This window comes from Meleagris gallopavo, chromosome 21 (genome assembly GCF_905368555.1).
Source record: "Meleagris gallopavo chromosome 21, MGAL_WU_HG_1.1, whole genome shotgun sequence".
In the NCBI taxonomy this organism is placed as follows: Eukaryota; Metazoa; Chordata; class Aves; order Galliformes; family Phasianidae; genus Meleagris; species Meleagris gallopavo.
The window spans coordinates 8,724,481-8,745,237 of record NC_139424.1 but is presented as its reverse complement, the minus strand read 5'-3'; the positions used below and the strand labels follow the sequence as shown (position 1 = coordinate 8,745,237).

The window sequence follows — 20,757 nt, the reverse complement described above, 5'->3', positions numbered from 1 at the left end:
TTCCTTTGGCCTAAAACTAAAGTTCTTAATAAAAACAAGGTGGGCAATTAAGTTTACAGACACAAGAAGAATGGAATTATAATCAGCTCTGAACTGTGGTGAGATTATTATTTCCTTTTCTGTGCCAAAGTTTCAGTGACTTTCTGTAAAAGAATTCAACTTTCTCTTCAGCAAAGAGTTGCAACGGTGCATGTTCAATATTTCCAAGGTGACCAATTTCATAAAGACTTGCTAAAAAACTTCAAAGATCTAAATTATCTGAGGTGGTGCTTCATCCTATCATGAATGTAAGCAAGTGACGAAGCAGAAAGAACATACTAGAACATTCATATAAATAGCAACTCTTCGGAATCAGCTATAAAAAGATGACACTTCTGACAGCTGTTACAATGCATCAAGTAAACAGCATCTGCCATTTCAACAGCAGGACTGTCACAACGCCTGTACCATCAGTGCAAGACAGTACTATCACAAATAAGACGCAGGTTCCCATTTTACAGGAAATGTTTAATTTTCCATTCTATTTTCCATCTCAAAAGCTGAGACAACACAATTGAAAATGTCAAGGCAATGTTCCTTAAAAGAAGAGGATCATCTCCTACTTTCTAAGTGGGGAGATTGAAAGACAAGAATGTGTGTCACACGCATGATGGCAGGGAGGCACCACAGCCAGAAGACTGAGCCATAACCTTCTTCAGAATATTTCTTAGAACCGCCGAGCTGTGCAGATGGAAACGCTGGCTCCTGAGCAGGCGAGTACCATGGGCACACAATGCCAAGCTGCAGGATGTGCCAAGAGCACAGCTGTTAGGATGAAGGATTTTCCTTCTGTGTTTCTTTCAGTTCTGGTGTCTGCTCCTCCTGACTTTCCTTCTTCTCCTGCAACTCTTCCAACACGGTTTGAAGCTGCAGATGTAGTACAGAATCCCTGGCTTCTGCATCCTGATGATCCTGTTGTGCTACCTACAGTAAATGACAGATGAAACAGATAAAAAAACAGGGCTGAAAAAGTTGGTCAAAGCATGACTGAAGAGAGCAACAGAAAGCAACTGCCAGTTTGCTTGCCCAGAAAAGCAAAGAGACAAGTTGTGACTCATGCTTAGATTATTATAAAGGTACAACACAGTCTCAAAGCACCACCATAGCAAGAAACTCAAAATGAGATTGCTGACCTCGAGGAAAAAGATAAAAGACAGGTACTGATCTCATTTTCCTACACGCTCATAGGACATCACACTTTAAGTAGAACCGATTTCTGCTGCATTTCAGCCTCTCTTATAGAAAAAGCACTGTGGATGCTTAGCCCAGGGATGACTGGATAATGAGGAAAATGAAGGGCATATTACCATAGAAAATAACAACTGAGTTTGGCTTACTTTGTCTGTTCCTCGTCTCTGCAGAATTATCCCACTGGCTAAAAGGGCTTTTCCTGTTTCTTCAAACAGGTTTTCCTCTTCGATTTTTCCTTCTTCTTTCAATTCGTTATATTTCTCAACAAACCTAGATTTCAAGATTGCACATTCACTAATACCATTTTGGTTTCCCGACCCAAGGAGAGACAGGGACGAGTTCCAGAAATAGTTTAATTTAAAAAACCTAAAACTCTTACCTTTGGCAAATAGATTTGTACTTTGGTTGTGATAGATCAAAAGGTTTGGGACCGCTGCCATATATTTTATAAAATTTCCTATTTAAAGACCAAAAACCAATGTTTAAAGCAATTAAAAAGAGACACTTTTTCAAAGTAAATTAACACGATCAGAGCCAGACTACAACAAGAGATCCTCACAAAACTGTCACTCTTTTTACCATTGGGCATTAGACCACGCACACTCCAGCATTTAGCCGCAGTGCCGCGGGAGCACCGCAACTTCTGCGCAGGACCTTCGCTCAGGCCACGCGCGGCGCCTTAAGGCCGTTCCGCCTTCCGTGGCAGCCGAACTTTCACCCGGCCCGGTGCCCGGCTTCCACCCCTGCGAACGCACGACGCCGTGCGACTCCCCTACAGCACGGCCACGCAGCGGACGAGACGGCAGGGCAGCGACGCTCCCAGAGCGCCCCGTAGCGGCACAGCCACACGCACACCGAAGGGCCGCGCGGCCCCAACGCGGGTGGGTCCGGCCCCGGGCGGGGACTCACGCTCGCACTTCGTCCTCCCGGTAGAAGATGGGCGGCACGACGTCCGTCACCTTGCCGTAGCGCGGCCGGGGCACGCGGTACAGCGGCTCGCGGAGCGGAGGGAAGGCGGCGTACACGTCGAACCATAGCGGCTTCTCGATGACGCCGATACGCAGCAAATTGCGGGTCCTGCGGGCGGCAGGCACGGCTCAGGGCCCACCCCCGCAGCCCACGACCACCACGCTCGCCCTCCCGACGCTCCCCGTACCGGCTAAACACGCTCCCGGTCTTCTGCATGCGGCTCCCCGCCATGGCGGCGGCCTAGGCCTTCCCTAGCAACAGTGCCACCCTAGCAACGAGCTGCCCCACCACCCGGAAGCGGAAACGCTTTACCGTTGGGCCGCCGACCAATCCGCTGCCAGGGCGTGCTGAGGGCGGGAAGAGGCTCACAGACAGAGGCAGCCGATAGCCGAGCTGCGGATCGGCCCCTCCGCCATTTAAAGGGCCAGCGCTGCTGGGAGCAGCGGGACTAAAAGTCCTGAAATGGGTCCTAGGAGTAGCTGTTACCCCGCTACGCTCCTCGAACATGTGCACGGAGGTGCTACCCTTAAGCACCTCCAGTATCACCGTGATTCTACCACAGTTTTTATTTCTGGGCTTCTCCCAGGCACAGTTTTTTTAAAACACAGTTCTGAAACAAAACTGCTCACAGAGAGCAGAATTCAAGAAGTGCTGCAGCTGTTTCAGGACGGGGCAGCCTCGTCTCTGCCCCGATTTCTTCTTTTCTCCCCCTGTAAAATAACAGCAGCTAAAAGCAAAATGCTGCAGTGTTAAGAGTACAACAGGACTTTATTATATGAATTACTATTAAACATCTTTAAGAAAAAAAAATCACTTATGGAAATAAATTCTAAAAGAGCAACACTCACACACACCACAGACTTCTTTTTTGTTGTTGTTCTTTTTAAAACATTTTATATAGAAGTGATAGAAACGTCACTGAGAATTGTACAGCTTTATGCAAGAAATGCATTTTGGCTCCCGAGCTGGTTGTAGGGGCCTTTCTGCTCGTTAGACCTGATTCACTGTTGTTTTAAAGGAGATAAAAATAGCCACTCTTCATTGTCCATTGAAACGATGTTTTGTGCCTCCAAGGTATTTTAAAATGGCCGCAGAGTGACATCACTCAGAGCTGCGCAGCACAGGCTGGGACAGCTCAGGGCACGTTGTTAGGAGCACATCCCCTGACCCCAAAGCAGCCACAGCCGCTGGGACAGCAGCTCACAGCCCACAGGAGCCCCCGCTGCACCGCCTGTGCTTCCTGCAGGCATGAAAACTTTGCTGCGAGTTAAGCCCTTGGTAGCTCAGAAGCACTGGAACGTTTACAAGCTGATCCAATTCCAAGCTTGTTTTTTTTCCAACTACACAGCACTGCTTTGAGCTGGGAGGGAGCAGCGGTGTCCTCCCGCTATCTGAGAGCCAACCTCGGGCTGGGGATAGCAGCCCCCAGCTCCTGCTCCAGCAGCAAAGCCACAGCTTCATGCCTTGCCCGGTGCCACATGGGACATGCACCTCTCCAGATCCTGACCCTACACAGAGCAGCAGTGCCTCCCCAGTACCTCCCTGCACCCCATTCCCACCACCTAAAATCACCTTGGGGATAAGGCCAGTGCAGTGTGGCACTGCTGTAGCCCCCATTTCAAAGGGGACACCATTGCCCCTTCCTTAAAAAGGAGCAGAATCAAAGTTGGGTTCAGACCTGAGGGCAGCTCCTTCAAGGAGCTCCTTCAAGCAGCCCATGGCAGCACTGATGGCAGGTGGTGCCCCTGCATCACTCAGCCCTGTGGCAGCACTCAACAGGTGCACTGTGGCTGTGGGGAAAAATGTTGGCATCCACTTCAAAGGGGATGCAGGGAGGATTTGGGAGGAGCCCGCTAGGAGCCAGAGCAATGTGGGCTTTGTTAGCAATCCCACAGAGAGGCAGGGACAGCAGTTGCGTGCGTTTCTGGTGGATGAGATTCTGCGTCTGCCGCCTTCGCAGCACGAATCTTAAAACATTTGTGCTGGTTCACAGGAGCCAGAAAGCAGAACAGGCATGTCTGCAGCCACCTCCTGATTGAGCAGTAAACAGATTATGCTGATAAAGAAGAAGAAAATGTGCTGGCGGGAGCGAATTCTCACTTAGTGCTCATCACTCGTTACTTACACAAGGAAGGAATTTGTTTACGTAATTATTTTTAGCCTGACAGCATCTCAGGATGCTGCAGAGATCCAAGCGCTGCTTCCCAGCTGCCCCTGCGCTCTCCTGGAAAAACAATCCCCAAGGCTGGGAGAGTTTCTCCTGCCCCACACCAGCTCATTGTGTCAAAAACATCTCTGCCAGCCCCAGCTGCAAATCCCAAATCTGCACCTTATCAATGGCAAGGGATGTCCCTGCCCGGCCCTGGAAACACTACTGGAGCACTGCACCCAACAGGACACGTCCTGGCCCGGCCGCTGCACCAGTGCAGATCCAGCCCTTGGTGCTGCCCCATAGGGAGCAAGGCAGTGAGGGTCCGACTTCAAGGCAGTTTGAGCGATGCCAAAGGCAAAGGTTTAATGCAAAGGGAAATGCCTTGGAAAAGAAGGCCTTTCCTTTTATAAACAACTTATATTATTTCACTATTACCTGATCTGAATCTCTGCTTATTACTCCTAGCAATAGTAGATGACAGTTTTTAGTTTCTTTCTTGTGTGTTTTCTTTTCCTGCGTGCGCAGAGGAAAATTACATCAGATCACCACAGATATGCACAGGGATGCTCCGCCAGGCAGCTCCCGCAGCCGGGGCATCCCCTTAGCACAGCCCATGTGCACTCTTCTGGCAGCACTGTGTGGATCCCACGCGCAGGAGGGATGGCTCCTCCCTGAGTCCCAGACCCACCAGCTCCAATGCCACAGCTCACACCAGCTGCCAGCTGTTCTTTCCTTTTTTTTTTTTTTTTTTTTGGCTGATTTGCTAGATAGGAGAAGTTGTTTTCAAACCTCTGAAAAGAAAACTTTGTGCCTCACTTCAACGTTTGTACTTCAGAGGAGTACAACAGCAGAGGGGGAACAGCCAAAAAACTGGGTTATTTGTCGTTGGGTGTTTGTTTGCTTTTTTCCTTTTTTTCAGCCATCTTCTTATTAAGCCCTTTGCACATTCTGTGCCAGCAATAAACCCCAGTGCTGGGACCTGGAGGGGAGGAGACCAGGAGGAGGAAGAACAGTGTGTGCTCAGCCTCAGCTGCACCACGGCCAGCACTGTCCCATCACGGCGCTGGAGCTGTCACCAGCCACAGCACCACAGCCCTCACCATTTATTGCCCTTCCTTCAGCGTCTCCTCCTCTTCCCGGAGCTGCTGCTGCCGTGCTTGAAAATCTTCATCTGAAAGGAAGAGGCAGACGAGTCAGGGTCTGCAACTATCCCACATGTGATGCCAGTCCCATACCAGCTAGGTGGCACAGTATGGCAAGGCATGGCACAACACGGCACAACTCAGACTGGCACAGCACAGAGTGGCACAACCTTTCTTACCGCACGAGTGTCCTTCGACGTCGTCAAGAAGATTTGCTGTGGATGCAGCTGTCCCCAGCCTGCATGCTCTGCTAAGGAAACCAGGGTATGGTCATAGCACCACAAACCTCTCCTCACAGCCCACAGATGTGGGGGCACCTGGGGATGCTCCTCTCCAAACTGCAGCCTCACAGTGTCCCCAGGACCACCCGCATTCCCCCAGCAGTCCCAGCTACCGAGGGCAAATGACAACAAGCCCCTTTTAGGATACACCTGGTGCTTCAACAAGTGTTTTCTTTTTGACTTCCTCATCTTCGTCTTCTCAGAGAAGGCTCTGGCGAGTTCAAACAGCTTCTTGCGCGTTGCTGGAAGGAAACAGCCCAGTGAGGGTCTCACCACAAACTCCCCAAAGAGCTGCCAGGGGTGCTGGGGAGGAGACAGCTATGGGCAAGAGCCACTAGTGCCGGAAGCAGCCACTGTAGTGCTGGGCACCAACAACCAAGCCCTGCCACTAGCAGAGATAAAAGTGGCCTCAGGCCAGAGGTGCTGGTGTTTGTATTCTTTCATTGGGATTTCTGTGGTATTCCCTACTCATGTCTACCCCAGGCCACCCCAGTGCGTCTCAGCCAGCTGCAGTCTGAGTCAGGCTGCCCAAAGAACTTGGGTTTGTTTTGCAATGGGAGAAGCAAACTGTGGCAGGCTTAAGAGGAAAGGGAGAGCTATAGCAAACTCCTCTGCTTCCTCTTCTGGGATTCCCAACACCATCTGCATTATCAACACACACCACAAAATATCCACACACTCCTCTAGCCCATCATGGGCTTCCTGCTGCCAGACTGGAGCCTGGAAACCAACTCACATTTTCCCATGTGTTTCAGTTTGTCTCTGAATAAGGCATCGTCAGACACAGTACTGCCGGCCTCACTGGTTCCAGGAGGGGCTACATCACCTGGAAGGCAAACATTTGGGTACCATCAGCACATCTGGTCACTGGCAGAGCCAAGTAACAGTGAGCAGGAAAAGGGCACAGCACTCCACACCTGGTTCTGGGTGAAAAAAACCCTCTGAGATCTGGGGTGCAGAAACCCTGGGGGCAGTGACTCCCACTTGCAGCTGAGTGGTTGCATCTTGCCCACCCCCAGCCCCACTCAGGGACATGGACAGCTACCAGTGCTAATTCTGTCCCCAGGCAGCTGCCTCACTGCTGAGGTTAATCAGGATTACTTGGGAACAGTCATTACGTCTCCCAGGCACAATCCTCTGCTCCCATCAAGACAGCAGGCTATGTCACCCCTGGGAACTGAGCCCAGGGGAAGAACAGAGGCAGGACATGGTAGTGGCTGGGTGGGGAGGGCACGGGCACCCAGCTCCATCACCTGTCTGCCCCCCTGCCTTGTGCTTTTAGGAGCTCTGAGCAGTAGGGAGGGACCAGCTGGGTTCCTCCCCAGGCAGCCACATCACACGGCATGGTACAGCATGGCATGGCACATTGGGTGGAGCTTTGGAGCATTCCCCTGATGACAGGAGATACTCTTGTGGATCTTGAAATTACCTGGTATTATGGAGGAGAAACAGAAATCATTGCTGACAGCAGCACTGGTCGACTTGGATTTTTTTGACTCGTATTTTAGTCGATCTGAAAAACAAAAAGCCCTGGTAGACTCTCAAGGCAGCACACACAGCTTCATGCTCCTTGTCCGTACATGCCCACTGCACTCAGTCCCTGCAGCAGCTCTGCCACACCCCAAGGATGTCAAACATCTCCACACCACAGCTGGGAGCGGTGGGAGCAAGCAGGCAGCCTCCCCCTGGCACCATCACTGCTGCAACACAGCAACCGCAGGCACTCTGTGGGAGCCCACAGCAGAGGAAGTGAGCGCCCGCCAAAACGTGGTGGTTTTCCAGCTGCAGCGGATGGGGATGAGGTTGACACACCGCAGCAGGAGTAGCGTCCCAGAGTGGGGCACACGCCTGAAACGCAGACAGAGGTTCCTAAAGGTGCTTCTCACCTCTCTCCAGGGCAAGGAGGAAGTCCCGGTTCCTCTGCAGCTCCTTCATGAACTCCTCGTTCTGCAGGAAGAGCGCAATCCGCTCGTCCTCCAGGTACTGCTTCCACCTCCTCTCCTGCTCCAGGGAGCCCTGGCCCCGTGGCACAGGCTGCTGGCATCCAGAGGAGCCCTGTGCAAGAGGAAACACAGGCGGGAAGGTTGGTCCATGGCCACAGCACAAAGCTGCTGGAGCCCACGTGTCTGACACCAACACCAGGCAGAGCCAGGAGGGCACTGCAGCGTGGGAGCAGAGCCCCTGATGTGGGAATCATCTGGAAGAGCTCTTTTTCAGATCAGCATAGGGTTGAAGCAGGACGTGGAAGTGAAGGAGAAAGGTCCTGCAGCCAGCATCACTGCTTTAATTTTGCGCATTTAAAAGGAAGACTGCAATTTCCTACTGGTAGTGCCCTGGTGCTCTCGCTCTCTCTCACCCTCCCCAGCTCTCACTGCATCCATACACGTGGAAGAGCAAAGCCACACTGCACAGGATCAATCTCTCCCTTGCCTACAGTATCTATCTACAATATCTACTGCTGCTCTCAAAGTGCCATAAAAAGCAAAAGCACACAATTGCCAGAGAAGAGAAGGGCAGCTGCTTCTTTCTCCCCTGAGCCCCAGTGAAATGTTATGTTTCTATTCCCAGAAAGGTATTATAGCCGGAGAAGCTCAACTTTCAGGCAATTATATATGGCAACGTAGCAGGCTGCCTTCAGCACCAAAAAGGGTAGGGAAAAGCTGATCCATCTACAGACCTCCCCAGGCCCCTGACAAACTAGGAAGGTAAAAGCCCTATTGCAGGGGTGCGAAGTGGCCATGGGATGCCCAGGGGATGCAGAGCAGCCAAAGCTGAGCTGCTGCCCACTGAGGTTGTGCTTGGTCCCCACAGGGTGTTGTGGTACCAGCCCCAAAACTGCCAAGGAGAGTATGAGTACCCCGATTTCCAATGTGAGGATTTTGTACCTCACATATACAGTATCCCCTGAGCATAAGGCCTCAGTGCTCTGCCCAGGAGTACCGGCTGGTCCTAGTGCTTCCCAGCAGAGCAACAGAGCTGATTTTCAAAGTGATCAGAAGCAACCCACGACTCTTGGTCATGTCACAGGGGCTTGGGGTTGGTGCTCACCTGCGTGCAGGCAGCTTGCTGGGGTAGGATGCGCAGGAAGTCCTCAGGGAGGTTGCCCAGCAGTGGTGGGTTCCAGTTCCTGTAGCGGCCAGGCCCTGGCACATCCGTCCTGCAATGAGCACAGCCAGAGACTTCAGCCAGAGGGAACTCAAACACCATCAAATGCTGTTGTGTAGGAACCCGTGTCAGCAGCCACCTGCCCAGCTCCCCAGGCGTTGTCCAGGGGCTGGAAAATCTCACTGTGCCTAGCTATCCTACAAACCCACAGCCCTTCCCTGCCACAGGCATGAGGGCTCCTGGTGCCAAGAGATAAGAGGTGTCAGGCCCCAGCCACACAGCACCTGGTGTTCTCCAGAGGCAGCATGCACTCCCTGCATCCAGGAGCTGATTTTTGCCATTCTACTCACTTCACAGGCAGCTCTCTTGCTCCCTCAGCTGTTCATGTTTTAGGGCCATTTTTTATCTAGCTGTGAGCTTCCTTCATCTCCCTTGACTTGCAGCAGACTCACCTGGGTGGGGGGGTGGGAGGTGCATGTGGACTGCTCAGCACCTGGCTCTCATAGGCTGGGGGGGAGTACACTGGGGGAGGCTCCTCATCAGAGCTGTCTGGCTCCAGGGTGCGCTCAAGGATCTGGGGAGAGAGGAGGAGAGGGTGAGGTGAGCAGTGCTGCGGGGAGGATGGTGCCAACATGCATTGGGCAGGTTTGGGGCACTGTTCTGTAGGGAAAAGGCACTGCATTTTAGCACAGTGAGGCAGAAGCCAAAGGCCTTCTATTGGTTTTGGGGAAGAAAGGAGGGAGGAGAGTGGTTTGACTCAAGCCTCAAGCACTGACAGAGGCCAACTGCCAGGCTGCATGCTACAAACTAGCCAAGTCAGCATTCAAATGGTTGTCAAGAGGCACCCACATCAGCCACAAAGTGCAGTTGCAGACCTGCAAGGACACCGGCTCCAATGTCCTTCCCTTACACCCAGTCGTGCAGGGGGCAGAAATGAGACAGAATGAGCCCAAGCCAGACACAGCAGTACCTCAGGGGGAATGCTGTCCTCCGAGTCCGAGCTGTCCTCACAGCCGCTGCCATCCAGGTTCATCTGGAGGAGCTGGTCGATGGTGGCATCCACGGCACCGTTGTTGGCCCTCAAAACGCACTCGATGATGTCGTAGTCCATATTGGGGAACATGGTCTTGAAGTCCTCCATGGCCTGGTTGAACTCCAGCCGGCGCACCTGCCTGGCAGGGCGGCTGTTGTTGAGCTCCTGCGCCGAGGAGCCGCCGCGTGAGCCGCCATTGCTGCTGCTGCGCCGAAAGAGGCTCGTCATGGCGGCGGTCCTGGGGAGGTGGGCACCTCGTCACGGGGCAAGGCCCCGGCTGCCGGCCGGGAGCATGGGTGGGCGGCGGGGGCACTGCTCCCCACAGCCAGAGCTCCACACGTCAGCCCCCGGCACGCTGCAGCATCCCAGCACCTGCGGGCACAGAGAGATGTCACAAAGTTACCTCTGGTGAGACATGGGGCCCCAGGAATGGGGGTAGCTTTCAGCTCCCCAGAGCCAGGACCAGCAGCTGGACTGAAGCACAAGGCACATTTTTGGCAGCCACCTTCGTATGAAGCCCACCTCAGAAATCCTCCTCTCTGGTATTTTTTGCTTTGTTGGAGAAAGGAGTGGGATTTATAATTTCTTCCTTTTGTGGTTCTCCCCTGCTTGCTCAGCCCCAGCACATGGCCAGGAAGCTGCAGGCAGGGGCTGCACGAGGGCACTGTGAAGGTGTGAAGAAAGCACCCAGGGCACAGCAAGATCTCAGAGGGGGAAATCCAATTAAACTCAAACTATTGAACTGCACCCCCGTTTGCACAGCACGTCCCCCAGGAGGGCATCCAGGAGCTCGGGTCACTGTGCCAGGCGCCGCACAAACCAAACACTGCAAGGGGAGAAAAATGGCACCACTTGCACTGCAGAGGGCCCCACAGATTGAACATTCCCAGGTTTGACGTTTGTTTATAAACACGGTGAAATCTCTCTTTAAAATAAAAGGTGGAGTCATCTCAGTGCAGGGGGCTAAAGCATTTTGCAGCACAGCAAATCGACCCTTGGGAAAAGCCACCAAATCCAAGATTAACATTTGCTTTAAAACCATAAACAGATTATATACAGCTACTGCCTCTCATTTGGAAATGCAGGGACAAATTCAGTTCTGGATTAACTCTGCCGTTTAAAAAGAATTACCCCAGGAACACTTTTGATCCATAATATCATTTTCAAAGGCTTTTTCCCAAGTAGCAGGCGGAGAGTGCAAGATAACTGTCCCTACATTTGTATTTAATTGAGAAGAACAAGCCAAGCACATTTCTTAGTAAAACACTGCATAATCAGATTGAAACCCATTAAGCAGAGCGGCCGCCTCTGAAGGTCACCCGGTGCCCCACACCCTGCGCAGGGCCATGCTGCACGTGGGAGCCAGCCCTGGGCATCACCAGGAAGCGCCTCATCCCAGCCCTGTCGGTCAGGCTTTGCTCTGGCGTGCTGGGAGCAGTTATGAGGCTTTGGGCAACTCGGTTACATTGAGCCCACGCCAGATAGCGTGACTGGGAGCAGCCGCCTGCAAAATAATTGAAAGCTTCTGGTCCTAAGATGAACAAAAATGAGAGATGGTGACATTTGAACACCAAAAAGGCTCTGCTGCACGTCTGGCTCTGAGCAACACCGAGGGACTGCACCGTGATCCTGCTGATGATATGGAGAAATGAAAAGCACTACATCATTGTGAGTTAAAATCTGGAGAAAAGCAAGTCACCTATTGGCACACCTTAACTAAAAAACTGAGAGTTCCACGTCCAGGATCCTCCTCTGTCCCTGTGCTCAGAGTGGGAAGCAGAATCCCCACTGCTGGCTGCTGCCTCGATGCCAGCGAGGGGCTGGGAGGGTGCCAGGAAAACTGAAATCCTTTAGATTGCCCAAAAAGGAAGGAAGAAAGCTGGCGGCCAGCTGTGACCTGAGGCGAGGGCAGAGCCCAGTACACTGCAGAACGGACCTGTGGCGTGGGCTGCTGCCTGCAGGCTCACCTCTGTAGGCTGCAGTCGCACCACGCAGCAGGCCATGCCCACAGAGTACCCACAGCCACGCTGCTCCAGGCACAGGGCCGGCACAGCCGGGTGATCCCAGGGGCCGGGCGTTCCACAGCTCCATGCTGGGAACAGCAGTTGTTCAGCTCTGCTGAAAGCAGTCCTGGTGAAGGAGCCAACAGCTGTAACAGCAGCGGGACCGACTGCTCCCAGCCCTCACAGCTCAGGGAAAAGCCTTGGCACCAACGGAAGAGGAATGTTCTTTTCCAAAGTCTGCTATGGCTCAGACAACAGATGGGGTTGTTTAAAGGCAGCTGAACAGGAACAGCCCCTTTTCTCCTGCTATTGCCATGCTGCGTTCGTAGGCTGTCCCCACTCAGAGCTTGGGAGGGAAAACTCTCAGAATAAGACTCAAAAGTGGAGGCATTAAGCCAAAAATCACTGCTTCAGCCCCAGGGCTCTGCCTTCAGCCCGGCCCCTCAAAGGGACTACACTGCAACGGATCTCAGAGCTCAGGGACTGCTTGGTGGCGGAGGTGTCTGCCCAGCACCAACTGTAATAGGATTAAAACCAGGATGAAAAGGAAATGATTAGGAACAAAAATTAGTGTGTACCAGCACATTGAAATTCAGAGCACACCCCGGGGACGTGCAGGATGTGTCTGCCTTAAGTCTCCAAAATCTCCTCTGTCACCTTTCTGTTCTCTCCAGCAGCCACGCACACACCTCCAGGTCTGTGCCTGCGCTCTGATCCTTTCACACAGAAACAGGCAGGCATACGAGCTGCATTTGAGGGTCTGCCTGTGGGACGGACACACTGTGACAACCTTGCTGAGGACACAGGTGGGTTTGGACATGGGCACTCGTCCAGCAGCTCTGGTGCCTTCCTTAAGGTGCCAGAGTCCCAGATCGGGGTTTCCCTGTGGCTAATCCCAGATTTTGTGTGCATTTGCCATGCCACAGTTACAGCCCCCACCCTTCCAAATGAGGTTTCTATTAATGAGGTAGTGCCAGATCTTAATCAAAAACCTGCCTGCCTGGTGAGGCTGCCTTGCACCCGATTCATTGGAGGTAATTTGATCTTGGTAGGACGACATTCCTAAAATAGTTGAGGGAATTCGAACATGAAATCAGGTTTCCAGGAAGGGATTAAAGAAAAATAGGTCAAGCAAGTGTGAGCAATGAAAGTAACCCTGTATCCCTCCGTATGGTTTAAACACATCTCTGTTCAAATCTGTCTGGTGTCAACGTGTCATAAATTAGAAGCAAGAGGCTGCAGAAAGCAGAGGGGCAGATAGAAGGTTTTCCTGCGGGGTTGGCTGAGCTGCCCTGACCTTTCCTCCTCCAGCTTTCACTGCTGACATCAAAATGCATTGGTCCCAGCTGGGAGATCGGCGTGTGCTGGGGCTGGGCTTAAAGGTGGCAGCAGGTGGGCAGGCGGCCATGCAGGGACATGCCCTGGGTCAGTGCCGCTCTAAGCTGCACTGCTGGCTTGCTTTGCTGCACAAGCATTGGTGACCTCCGCTGCTCCTGTGTTGCCCGAGCACTGTGACCAGTCTGGCATCCCCCTGGATCACACGCATGCGGAGATGCCAGAGCCAAACTCAAGCTCAGAGCCCCTTCCCAGCACTCCACTTGCCTCAGTTTACCCATCTGCACACAGCACAAGGTGCCAGCCAGCCCTGCAGCGCTCTGGGGCTGCTCATGGACACACTGCTGGTGCCAACACTGCACTGCAGGTAGTCCCATCCTGCAGAGCCCTCACGCCATATGGCGCACAGCCCCATCCTCAGCCACTTATCCCTCCTTTTGTGCTCCTGGCTCAGCACAAACCCTTGCACAAAAGCGGTGGGAAGCTGCAGAGAGCAAAGGAAAGATAAATTCTTGCAGAGACAAAGGTGCTCAGCTCTGGCAGTTTGGGAGCAGGTTTTGTCAGTCTGCACCTCACTGCTTCCAGGCTCACACAGAAGCTCAGCAGGAAGAAAAACAATGGTTTGGGGCAGGCAGGCACTCAGGGCCTGACCGGTGCCAGCTCCATGACACCGTGGTGCCGCAGGGCCTCCGGTCCCCGAGATCTAAGGGCCATCACTCAATGTGCAAAGGAACAAAAATGGGTATTGATTCGCCAAAGGCTGCGTGGAGCAGAAGGAGCGCAGAAGTTTCTATGGAAACAAAATGAGTGGAGTGAAACTCTCACTCATGGGCACGGTAAATTATTTACCAGGACAGGCCCTTGTCCATTAGGATCTGGTAAAAAGATTTAGAAGCGGTCATTACGCAGGCTGCTCGCAGCCACCTCGGTCAGGTCACTGAGATCACGGCCACCGAAGAGGGCAGACACAGGGTGGATGAAACCCACTGCTGCAGCTTGAGGGCAGCTCAGAGCCCTGTCCCAGAGCAGAGCACTGCAGGCAGAAAGGATTAATTAAGCAGCAAACAGGAGTTCCTGGGTTTATGAGTCACTAAGCCATATGACCAATGGAAGCCCTGCAAAAGCACTGAGCTGACAATCTGGGCACGACTGTGCCCTTGTCCTGGGACACGGTGTCACAGCATAACCATGCTGTTCTGTCTTCCCTCGTGCCGGGTGATATTGCTCAGCAGAGAAGAACCTGCCTGGAATACTACACCTCACCTGGGATCTACGGTTAATTACTGACACGGCAGCCCTCCCCTGCAAGAACACCAGGAAGGTTTCCCAAGGACCCTCCAGCACAGTGCGGCTGCAGGAGGGAGAGATAAAAGCCCTTGAAAGTCACAAGATCACGTTTGCTGCACTCCTTCTGCTCCATCACAGTACATCGGGATTCGACACGGGAATGATACAGATCCAGAAGCCAGGACAGTGCCCAGGGTTGCTCAGATCCAGCTGCCAGTGGCACATGGCCATGTGCTCCAGCAGCACACTCTGCCCAGCCACCAAACTAGGGCGCGCTCCTCTTCCAAGCCCAGTCTCACTTCTACTTTGTTATTTTTAAGTTTGCATAATTAATTCACGCATAGCTCCGTCACTGCACTGTCCCAGTTGCTTCGGGCTCATCTGACAGCTGCAGTTATCAGCCAGGGAGGCTAAAAGTAGTGAGGATTTTATAAGCAGTGGTTTAGGACAAGCTAGAACACTCCATCAGCGCAAGAGGATTAACGTGGCACCGCAGCTGTGCTGTCCGTCTGTCTGCCCCCAGCAGAGCCGTAAGCCCTCACAGCATCCCAGAGCTCCACATCCCCTCTCCAACACCACTCTCATTCCTTCCCAACCACAGGAAGCCTGGACTTGTCCCCGTGGGATGTCCCATGCCCCGTCCCCACCAGCAAGACCCCACTCCTACCTTGCAGCACTCCCGCTGAGCTCCGGACCTCCTGTGCACGCTGTCCTCGTGCCAGAGCTCCACTGCCGCCTGGAAACAGAGAGGGAGAGAAAAAACACCGTTAGAATGGGCTCTGTAACTGAGTCAAACACTAAGATCAGGTCAGGGTTGGAACATCGCAGTGAGTGAGCTGCAGGTGTGCCCTGCTCCATTTTCTGTAGACAATCCACTCTTTTTCCCTCACCACCCTACTATTGCCCCGCGGATCTAGGCGAGAGCAGGGATGGACGAGATGTCAGGAGACGGAAGAAATGCCACCTCCAGGATCTGGAGCTCATTTTCCAGCAACTCAATGGAACAGGGCTGGGAGGAAGCACAGGGTGTCAGAGAGACATGGGAGTGCAGTCAGGCACTCATGGGGCATGGCAAAGCGCTGGGTGAACGCTTTCAGGGCAAAGGAAGCAGCTCCATTTGTGTAGAATACCTCCAGCTGTCGACAAAATCCACCTGGTCTGGAGCCAGACAGGAGAGCAGTACCATTCACAGCCGAACACACTGTGGGATTGTCACCAATGCCAACGAGGGCAGCTCCCAGGGTCAGTCCCACAGATGCCAAAACCTCCACGGTGCTGCCCCAGCGGCTCCCAGCCCAGCAGCATAACAGGCTATGGAGCAGCCCAGTGGGAGCAGCAGCTCCGCACAGCACCCTGCCCATGCATCCTGACTGCAGCACGGACATGGCAGCATGGCACTGGGAAGCACCAGGGCTTCTCCCTTCCTGCTGGCTTGGATTTTAAGATAGTTGTTTGTTTGTTTGTCGCTGGGCAACCAAGAGAGGATGGAAAAAAAAAAAATCAATCTCACATTGTCACCTATGAGTCACTGCTCCCAGCTGCTGAAATGCCCCATTCTTCCCCCAAGATGCTGAGGAAGACTTGAGGAAAGGGGAGAAGAGCCCAAGGTGCCCCACGGCCATCAGCACTACCCCCAGACCTGTGCCCCATTCTCCTCCTGGTGCCCACAGGCAGGGACACTGGCTGGTGGCCCCGGGATGAAGGCAGTGAAGGAATTTGCATTCATATTTGCATTTCCTAATTGCACCTCCGGGTTTCCTGGGACAGCGGCCGGGTTTGGTTTCCATGGCAGGTTTTGTGCGGGCTAGGAGAACTGAGGAGGGCACAAAGAGGCCACAATGGACCTGCCACTCACCAGCATCAAAGGCAGCACCGGGGAGGGGGCACCACCACATCTCCCTCGGCACTGCCAGAGCCAGACCACAGAGCCCTGGAGTGGGCAGTGCCTGAAGGACAGCAATGGCTTTGGCACCAATCACGGCTGCTTGGGACATTAGTTTCTGTTTTTTTAAAAAAGTTGATGGTTTCAAGGAAAGGCTCTGCAGGGCCTCCTGGCACCTCTTAGCCCATTCCCAAAATGAGAATTTAATCAAAAGCCTTGTTTTAATATTTTCCAGTTGAAAAGTCACTGCGTTTTGGTGGTTAATACGTGCGTCAGGGACAGCTAACAGCACGGATGTTCAAAAGAAGCTTTAAAAAAAAAAGCAGTTTGAAATTTAAACAAAGTGTCTCAACTGACCAGATCCCAAGTTTCTCAAGTTACACCACACCAAATGAATGGCTGAATAAATAAATAGTCGGTTGACCTTCTGTCCTGACTCTACGTGGAACTCAGCCCAGCAGCAGCCGTCTTCGCACCAGCAGCCACTCAGGGTCCACACTGGCAAAGCACCCACAGCAGGTGAGGTAGGGGCAAGGGGGATTAGCTCTGGTAGTGCTTGAGTGTTGCAGTGTCACAGATCCACAGGGCTGAGCATGGTGCAGCTCAGCACGGCATAGCAGCCCCACTCCTGCCCCCAAGGAGCAGCCAGAGGGAAAGGGCAGGAGCAGCCCCACAGCGTGCTGTGGTTGACAGTCCTTCAGCAGAAAATCCAGGGTCGAGGACTCATTCTGAGCAGTTTGGTAATGCCTTTTTTAAGTTCCCCATGACCGTTTGCCATTTGATCACTCTGTTCTCACAAGCTTCTACCCCTCATGCCATGGGCACCAACAAAAGCTGCCACGTCCCTGTCACAGCCAGATCACACGCACCAGCACCTGACTTAAACCTAACCTGCAGATACCTGAGATGACGGAATAGAAAGGCTCTGAGCTCCAAGTAACAGGCAAACCAGGACAAACAGCCACCAAAAGCCGCCTGAGTCACAGCACTGCCACTCATGCCCACAAGCACCCACTGATATCAACCCAAGGCGGAAGGCAGCAGAACACAGCTCCTACCCTGAGACTTCATCCTCATGGCAACAAACAAAGTGCGAGTCACCTTCCAGCTCTCCTCCCGGCCTTTCCTGTCCAAACAGGGCTGTCTGCCACACACAACATCCCTGTTATCTTTTCTTGCACAACGTGCTTTGGTGCAGGCTGATAAGCGCTTGCTATCACTGGGGGACGCCACACACCGCTGCACACTCCGTGGTGCCCACACACAAAGCCTGGAGCCCTGCAAAGGAAAACCCCACACCGTGACACCACAGATCCAGCTGGGTGCTGTTGTCTGGGTGAGGGGCTGTTCAAGATGAGTGTGATGGAGGAGGCAAGGAGCAGAAGGCTTCTCTGGGTGCCATGTGCCCCTGGGCACCCTCGCCAGGCATCCCCAAACCGGAGGTCAGTCCAGGACAGCTGGGTTTCCTCACAGATATTGTCACCCCCACATTTATTTTCAGTGGCAGCAGTGGGAGGAGGTGTGAGGAGGAGGTGAGACTGCTGCTTTTTTAAAAATAATAAAAAGGAATCTTCCAAACTGCCTGAGGAGGCTGACAACACTCCAGTGTCGCTTTGAAGTGGTGATTTCCAGGGGCGAGGCAGCTCTGGCTCTTCTCTGTTGCTGTTCACACACGATAACTTCACGGGGAGCCCCGGGGGCACACGGGGCCCCAGAAACCTCCATCCCCTCTCGGAGGGGCAGCTCATCACCCAGCCCGAGGGCCACAAACAGCTCCAAGACCACCGGCACCTCGGTGCGCGCAGGGCCCGACACACCTCCCGCGTTAAGCTCTTCGATCCATCCCTAGCAGCGACGTCCGGGGTTGAAGCGCATCGCTCTGGAGCAGGGGCACGGGATGGCGTCCGGGCACGGGGCCGCCAGTGCCCACGGGACAGCGCCGCGGCACGGCCCCAGGGCAGGCACCCCACGCCGGGGCAGCACCGCAGGCCGCCCGGCCGCGATGGGCAGGGCCCGCCGTGCCGCGGACGCAGGCGCTTCGCCCCGCCGTGCCGCTCCTCAGAGGGCTCTCCCGATGCGGGACGGCCGAGATGCCCGAGGGGCGCAGCCCGGCAACGGGACGGCCGCTCCGGGCAGCGAGCAGCCGAGGCCCGGCCGCGCTGCGGGCCGCCAGAAGGAGGCTCTCCCCGGGGCCGGGCCGCCGCCGCCGCCGCCGGAGCCCCCCGCGGCTTCAGCCCGCGCTGGGCCGTGCCCGCCGCCCTGCTCCCCGCGGCCAGGCTCCGGCCGGCCGCCCCCGAGAAGCCGCTCCCGAGCCCCGCGGACGCCGAACCACCGGCGGCCCCGTCCCTCGCCCCCCGCGGGCTCGGCCGAGCCGGGGGCAGCTGGCGGCGGGCGGGCCCTCCTCGGGGCCGCGGACCCTCCCGCTCCCGCCCGGCCCCGCCGAGGCTCCGCGCCGCGGCCCGCACAGGCCGGGAGGCACCGCCCGCCCCGCTCGGCCCGACCGCGGCGCACAAAGAGCCGAGCCCGGCCCGGCCCGCCCCCCTTACCGGCGCTGCGGGGGCGGCGGCAGGCACGGACCACGCCGGGAACCATGGAAAGGAGCCGGGACAGGAGACGGACGTGGCTGGCGGGCGGGCGGGGCGGGGGCGTTCGCCGTGCCCGGCAGCTGGGGGCGGCGCGGCGCGGCGGGGCCGGGGCGGCTCGGGGTGGGGGGGGGGGGACGCGGGGCCTAGCGGCGGCCCGGCCGAAACGCAGCCGGGGCTCTCGGGACCCTTCCGACCCCGGGGCGCGGCACCGCCCCCCCGGCGCAGAGCCCCGCGGCCCCTTCTGCCCGCCCGGGGCGTCGAGGGCGCGGCGCCGCCCGATTCGCGCAGGCCTCGGTGCGGGCCCGGCCTCGGTGCGTTCCCCGCCGCGCCCGGCGGTTCGGCTGCGGGAGCGGCACCGCCGTCTGCGTGCGGGCTGCTGGCCCCGCCGCTGCTCTCGGGCCGTTCTGTATCCGCTGGGCGGCACGGGTCCCGGCTTCCAGGCCGGAGTGCCCCCACGACGACGAGACGGCGCTCCTGTCCCGAGGGCTGCACATGAGATGCGGATTATAACAAAGCATCACTTCAACCACAAACAGAAAGCAGCCGCCTCCAGGATCCATTGCTACAGCATCTAACAGCTTGCAGCCATACCGCATAACAGCTTAGGACAGGAAGCGATCTCCTCTTACAAATTACAGGAGTTAATTTACATGGGGCAAACGCTTCCCGTTTTGTAGAGACCGGGGCGAGACCGCGAACGGCAGCGGCTGAGCACCTCGCAGCTCTCCAAAACCTTCCCGACTCGCTGGCGTTTCCCAGAGGGAGGAAAGCTGTGCCTCCCAGGGCACCCGCCAGGGTTGGGCTCAGCCAGAGCGGCAGGGAGCACGGCTGCGGTGCTGGACCCTAACGTGCGTTTGGGATGTTCCAAGGATCTTGTAGCTCAGCCCTCTGTGCAGAGGTTTTTTCCCCACTCAGTCATTTCATCCACGTCTGGCAGCTCAGCAATCCTCTGCCTGGGTAAAAATCTGCAAGGCTTTGACTGCGAACACAGACAGCAGTGAGAGCAAAAACATTAGAGGCAAATCTTTGGCTTTCAGTGAGTACAAGTACATATGCCACAACATTTGCCTTCCCAAAGTTAAATACAGATCGGTGCATCCTCAGTGCCTTGCAGCGAGCTTTGTGACTGAAATATCTTTTTCGAATCCAGCCTTGCTTCAGAGGAAACAGGCGATCAAATTTCTTTGCTGTCCTTTGATACGGATCCTTGCTGCAAATGACACTAGCAAGGAAAAAGAAATGGGAAAAGAAATGCACAACTATTAAGAAATAAAATAGTGAGTTTAATTCAGCCAGTTCCAACTAAATTCCCTGGGGGAAAAAAAAACAAAACAAAACAAAACTGTCATGGAAAACACAGAACACAAGTTTTTCTTTGACAGTTGGCAATAACAACTTTGTGAAAAGACAAGTGCAATATCTCTGCCTTTTCTGAAAACCAAAAGGTTCCATATGTTCTGAAAGTCCCCTTTGTCATTCTTACTGGTTGGGTTAATTTTGGAGGTCAGGACAGCAGAGGTCTGTGCTCTCTGATGTGAGCTAATGTCAGATGCCCATGTTGAAATGTTTTGCACATGAAGAAGCATCTGTAAAGAAAAACCCGAGTCTTCTTGGCATGATTCGAATTAGCCCATAAACCTGAAGAACCAAAAAAAACCCACCTTGTTATTATTTTGAAGAACATGAGCCCATCTTTCCCAGCAGCCTGACTTGGGCTTAAGAAAGAAGTAAGCAGAAACAATCCACCAAGAAC

General features: G+C 54.5%; 2 protein-coding genes across 8 annotated transcripts; both read right to left on the bottom strand.

Moving 5' to 3' along the window:
- Positions 1–486: 486 nt before the first annotated feature.
- Positions 487–2,542, bottom strand: MRPS23 (mitochondrial ribosomal protein S23). Its single transcript, XM_003211856.5, has 5 exons — positions 2,387–2,542; positions 2,140–2,307; positions 1,610–1,687; positions 1,377–1,500; positions 487–963 (listed from the first exon to the last, which is right to left on the bottom strand). The coding sequence occupies exons 1-5, from the start codon at positions 2,428–2,430 to the stop codon at positions 808–810; spliced, it is 570 nt and encodes a 189-aa protein (XP_003211904.2). The 5' UTR covers positions 2,431–2,542; the 3' UTR covers positions 487–807.
- Positions 2,543–2,948: 406 nt separating this feature from the next.
- Positions 2,949–19,104, bottom strand: CUEDC1 (CUE domain containing 1). Of its 7 annotated transcripts, none has more exons than XM_085240926.1 (12): positions 18,966–19,104; positions 15,205–15,273; positions 9,850–10,284; positions 9,332–9,453; positions 8,823–8,931; positions 7,661–7,829; positions 7,204–7,287; positions 6,511–6,600; positions 5,923–6,016; positions 5,664–5,731; positions 5,452–5,522; positions 2,949–5,330 (listed from the first exon to the last, which is right to left on the bottom strand). In XM_085240926.1, exons 3-11 carry the CDS (start codon positions 10,138–10,140, stop codon positions 5,455–5,457), a joined length of 1,095 nt encoding a protein of 364 aa, XP_085097052.1. In that variant the 5' UTR covers positions 10,141–10,284; positions 15,205–15,273; positions 18,966–19,104; the 3' UTR covers positions 2,949–5,330; positions 5,452–5,454. The 7 variants fall into 7 exon arrangements, with proteins under 7 accessions (XP_085097052.1, XP_085097054.1, XP_085097048.1 ...); XM_085240928.1 differs by having other exon boundaries at positions 5,673–5,731; XM_085240922.1 differs by having other exon boundaries at positions 2,949–5,522.
- Positions 19,105–20,757: the final 1,653 nt, after the last annotated feature.

Excerpts from the sequence above, each read along its gene's own strand:
- MRPS23 (XM_003211856.5), bottom strand. The coding sequence starts at position 2,430 with ATGGCGGGGAGCCGCATGCAGAAGACCGGGAGCGTGTTTAGCCG. Across the intron at positions 1,501-1,609 it reads TACAAATCTATTTGCCAAAG|GTTTGTTGAGAAATATAACG; the intron begins GTAAGAGTTTTA and ends CTTGAAATCTAG. Across the intron at positions 964-1,376 it reads AGAGACGAGGAACAGACAAA|GTAGCACAACAGGATCATCA; the intron begins GTAAGCCAAACT and ends CATTTACTGTAG.
- CUEDC1 (XM_085240922.1), bottom strand. The coding sequence starts at position 10,140 with ATGACGAGCCTCTTTCGGCGCAGCAGCAGCAATGGCGGCTCACGCGGC. Across the intron at positions 8,932-9,331 it reads CCTCCCACCCCCCCACCCAG|GACGGATGTGCCAGGGCCTG; the intron begins GTGAGTCTGCTG and ends TGCTCATTGCAG. Across the intron at positions 5,523-5,663 it reads ACACTCGTGCGGTAAGAAAG|ATGAAGATTTTCAAGCACGG; the intron begins GTTGTGCCACTC and ends TCTTCCTTTCAG.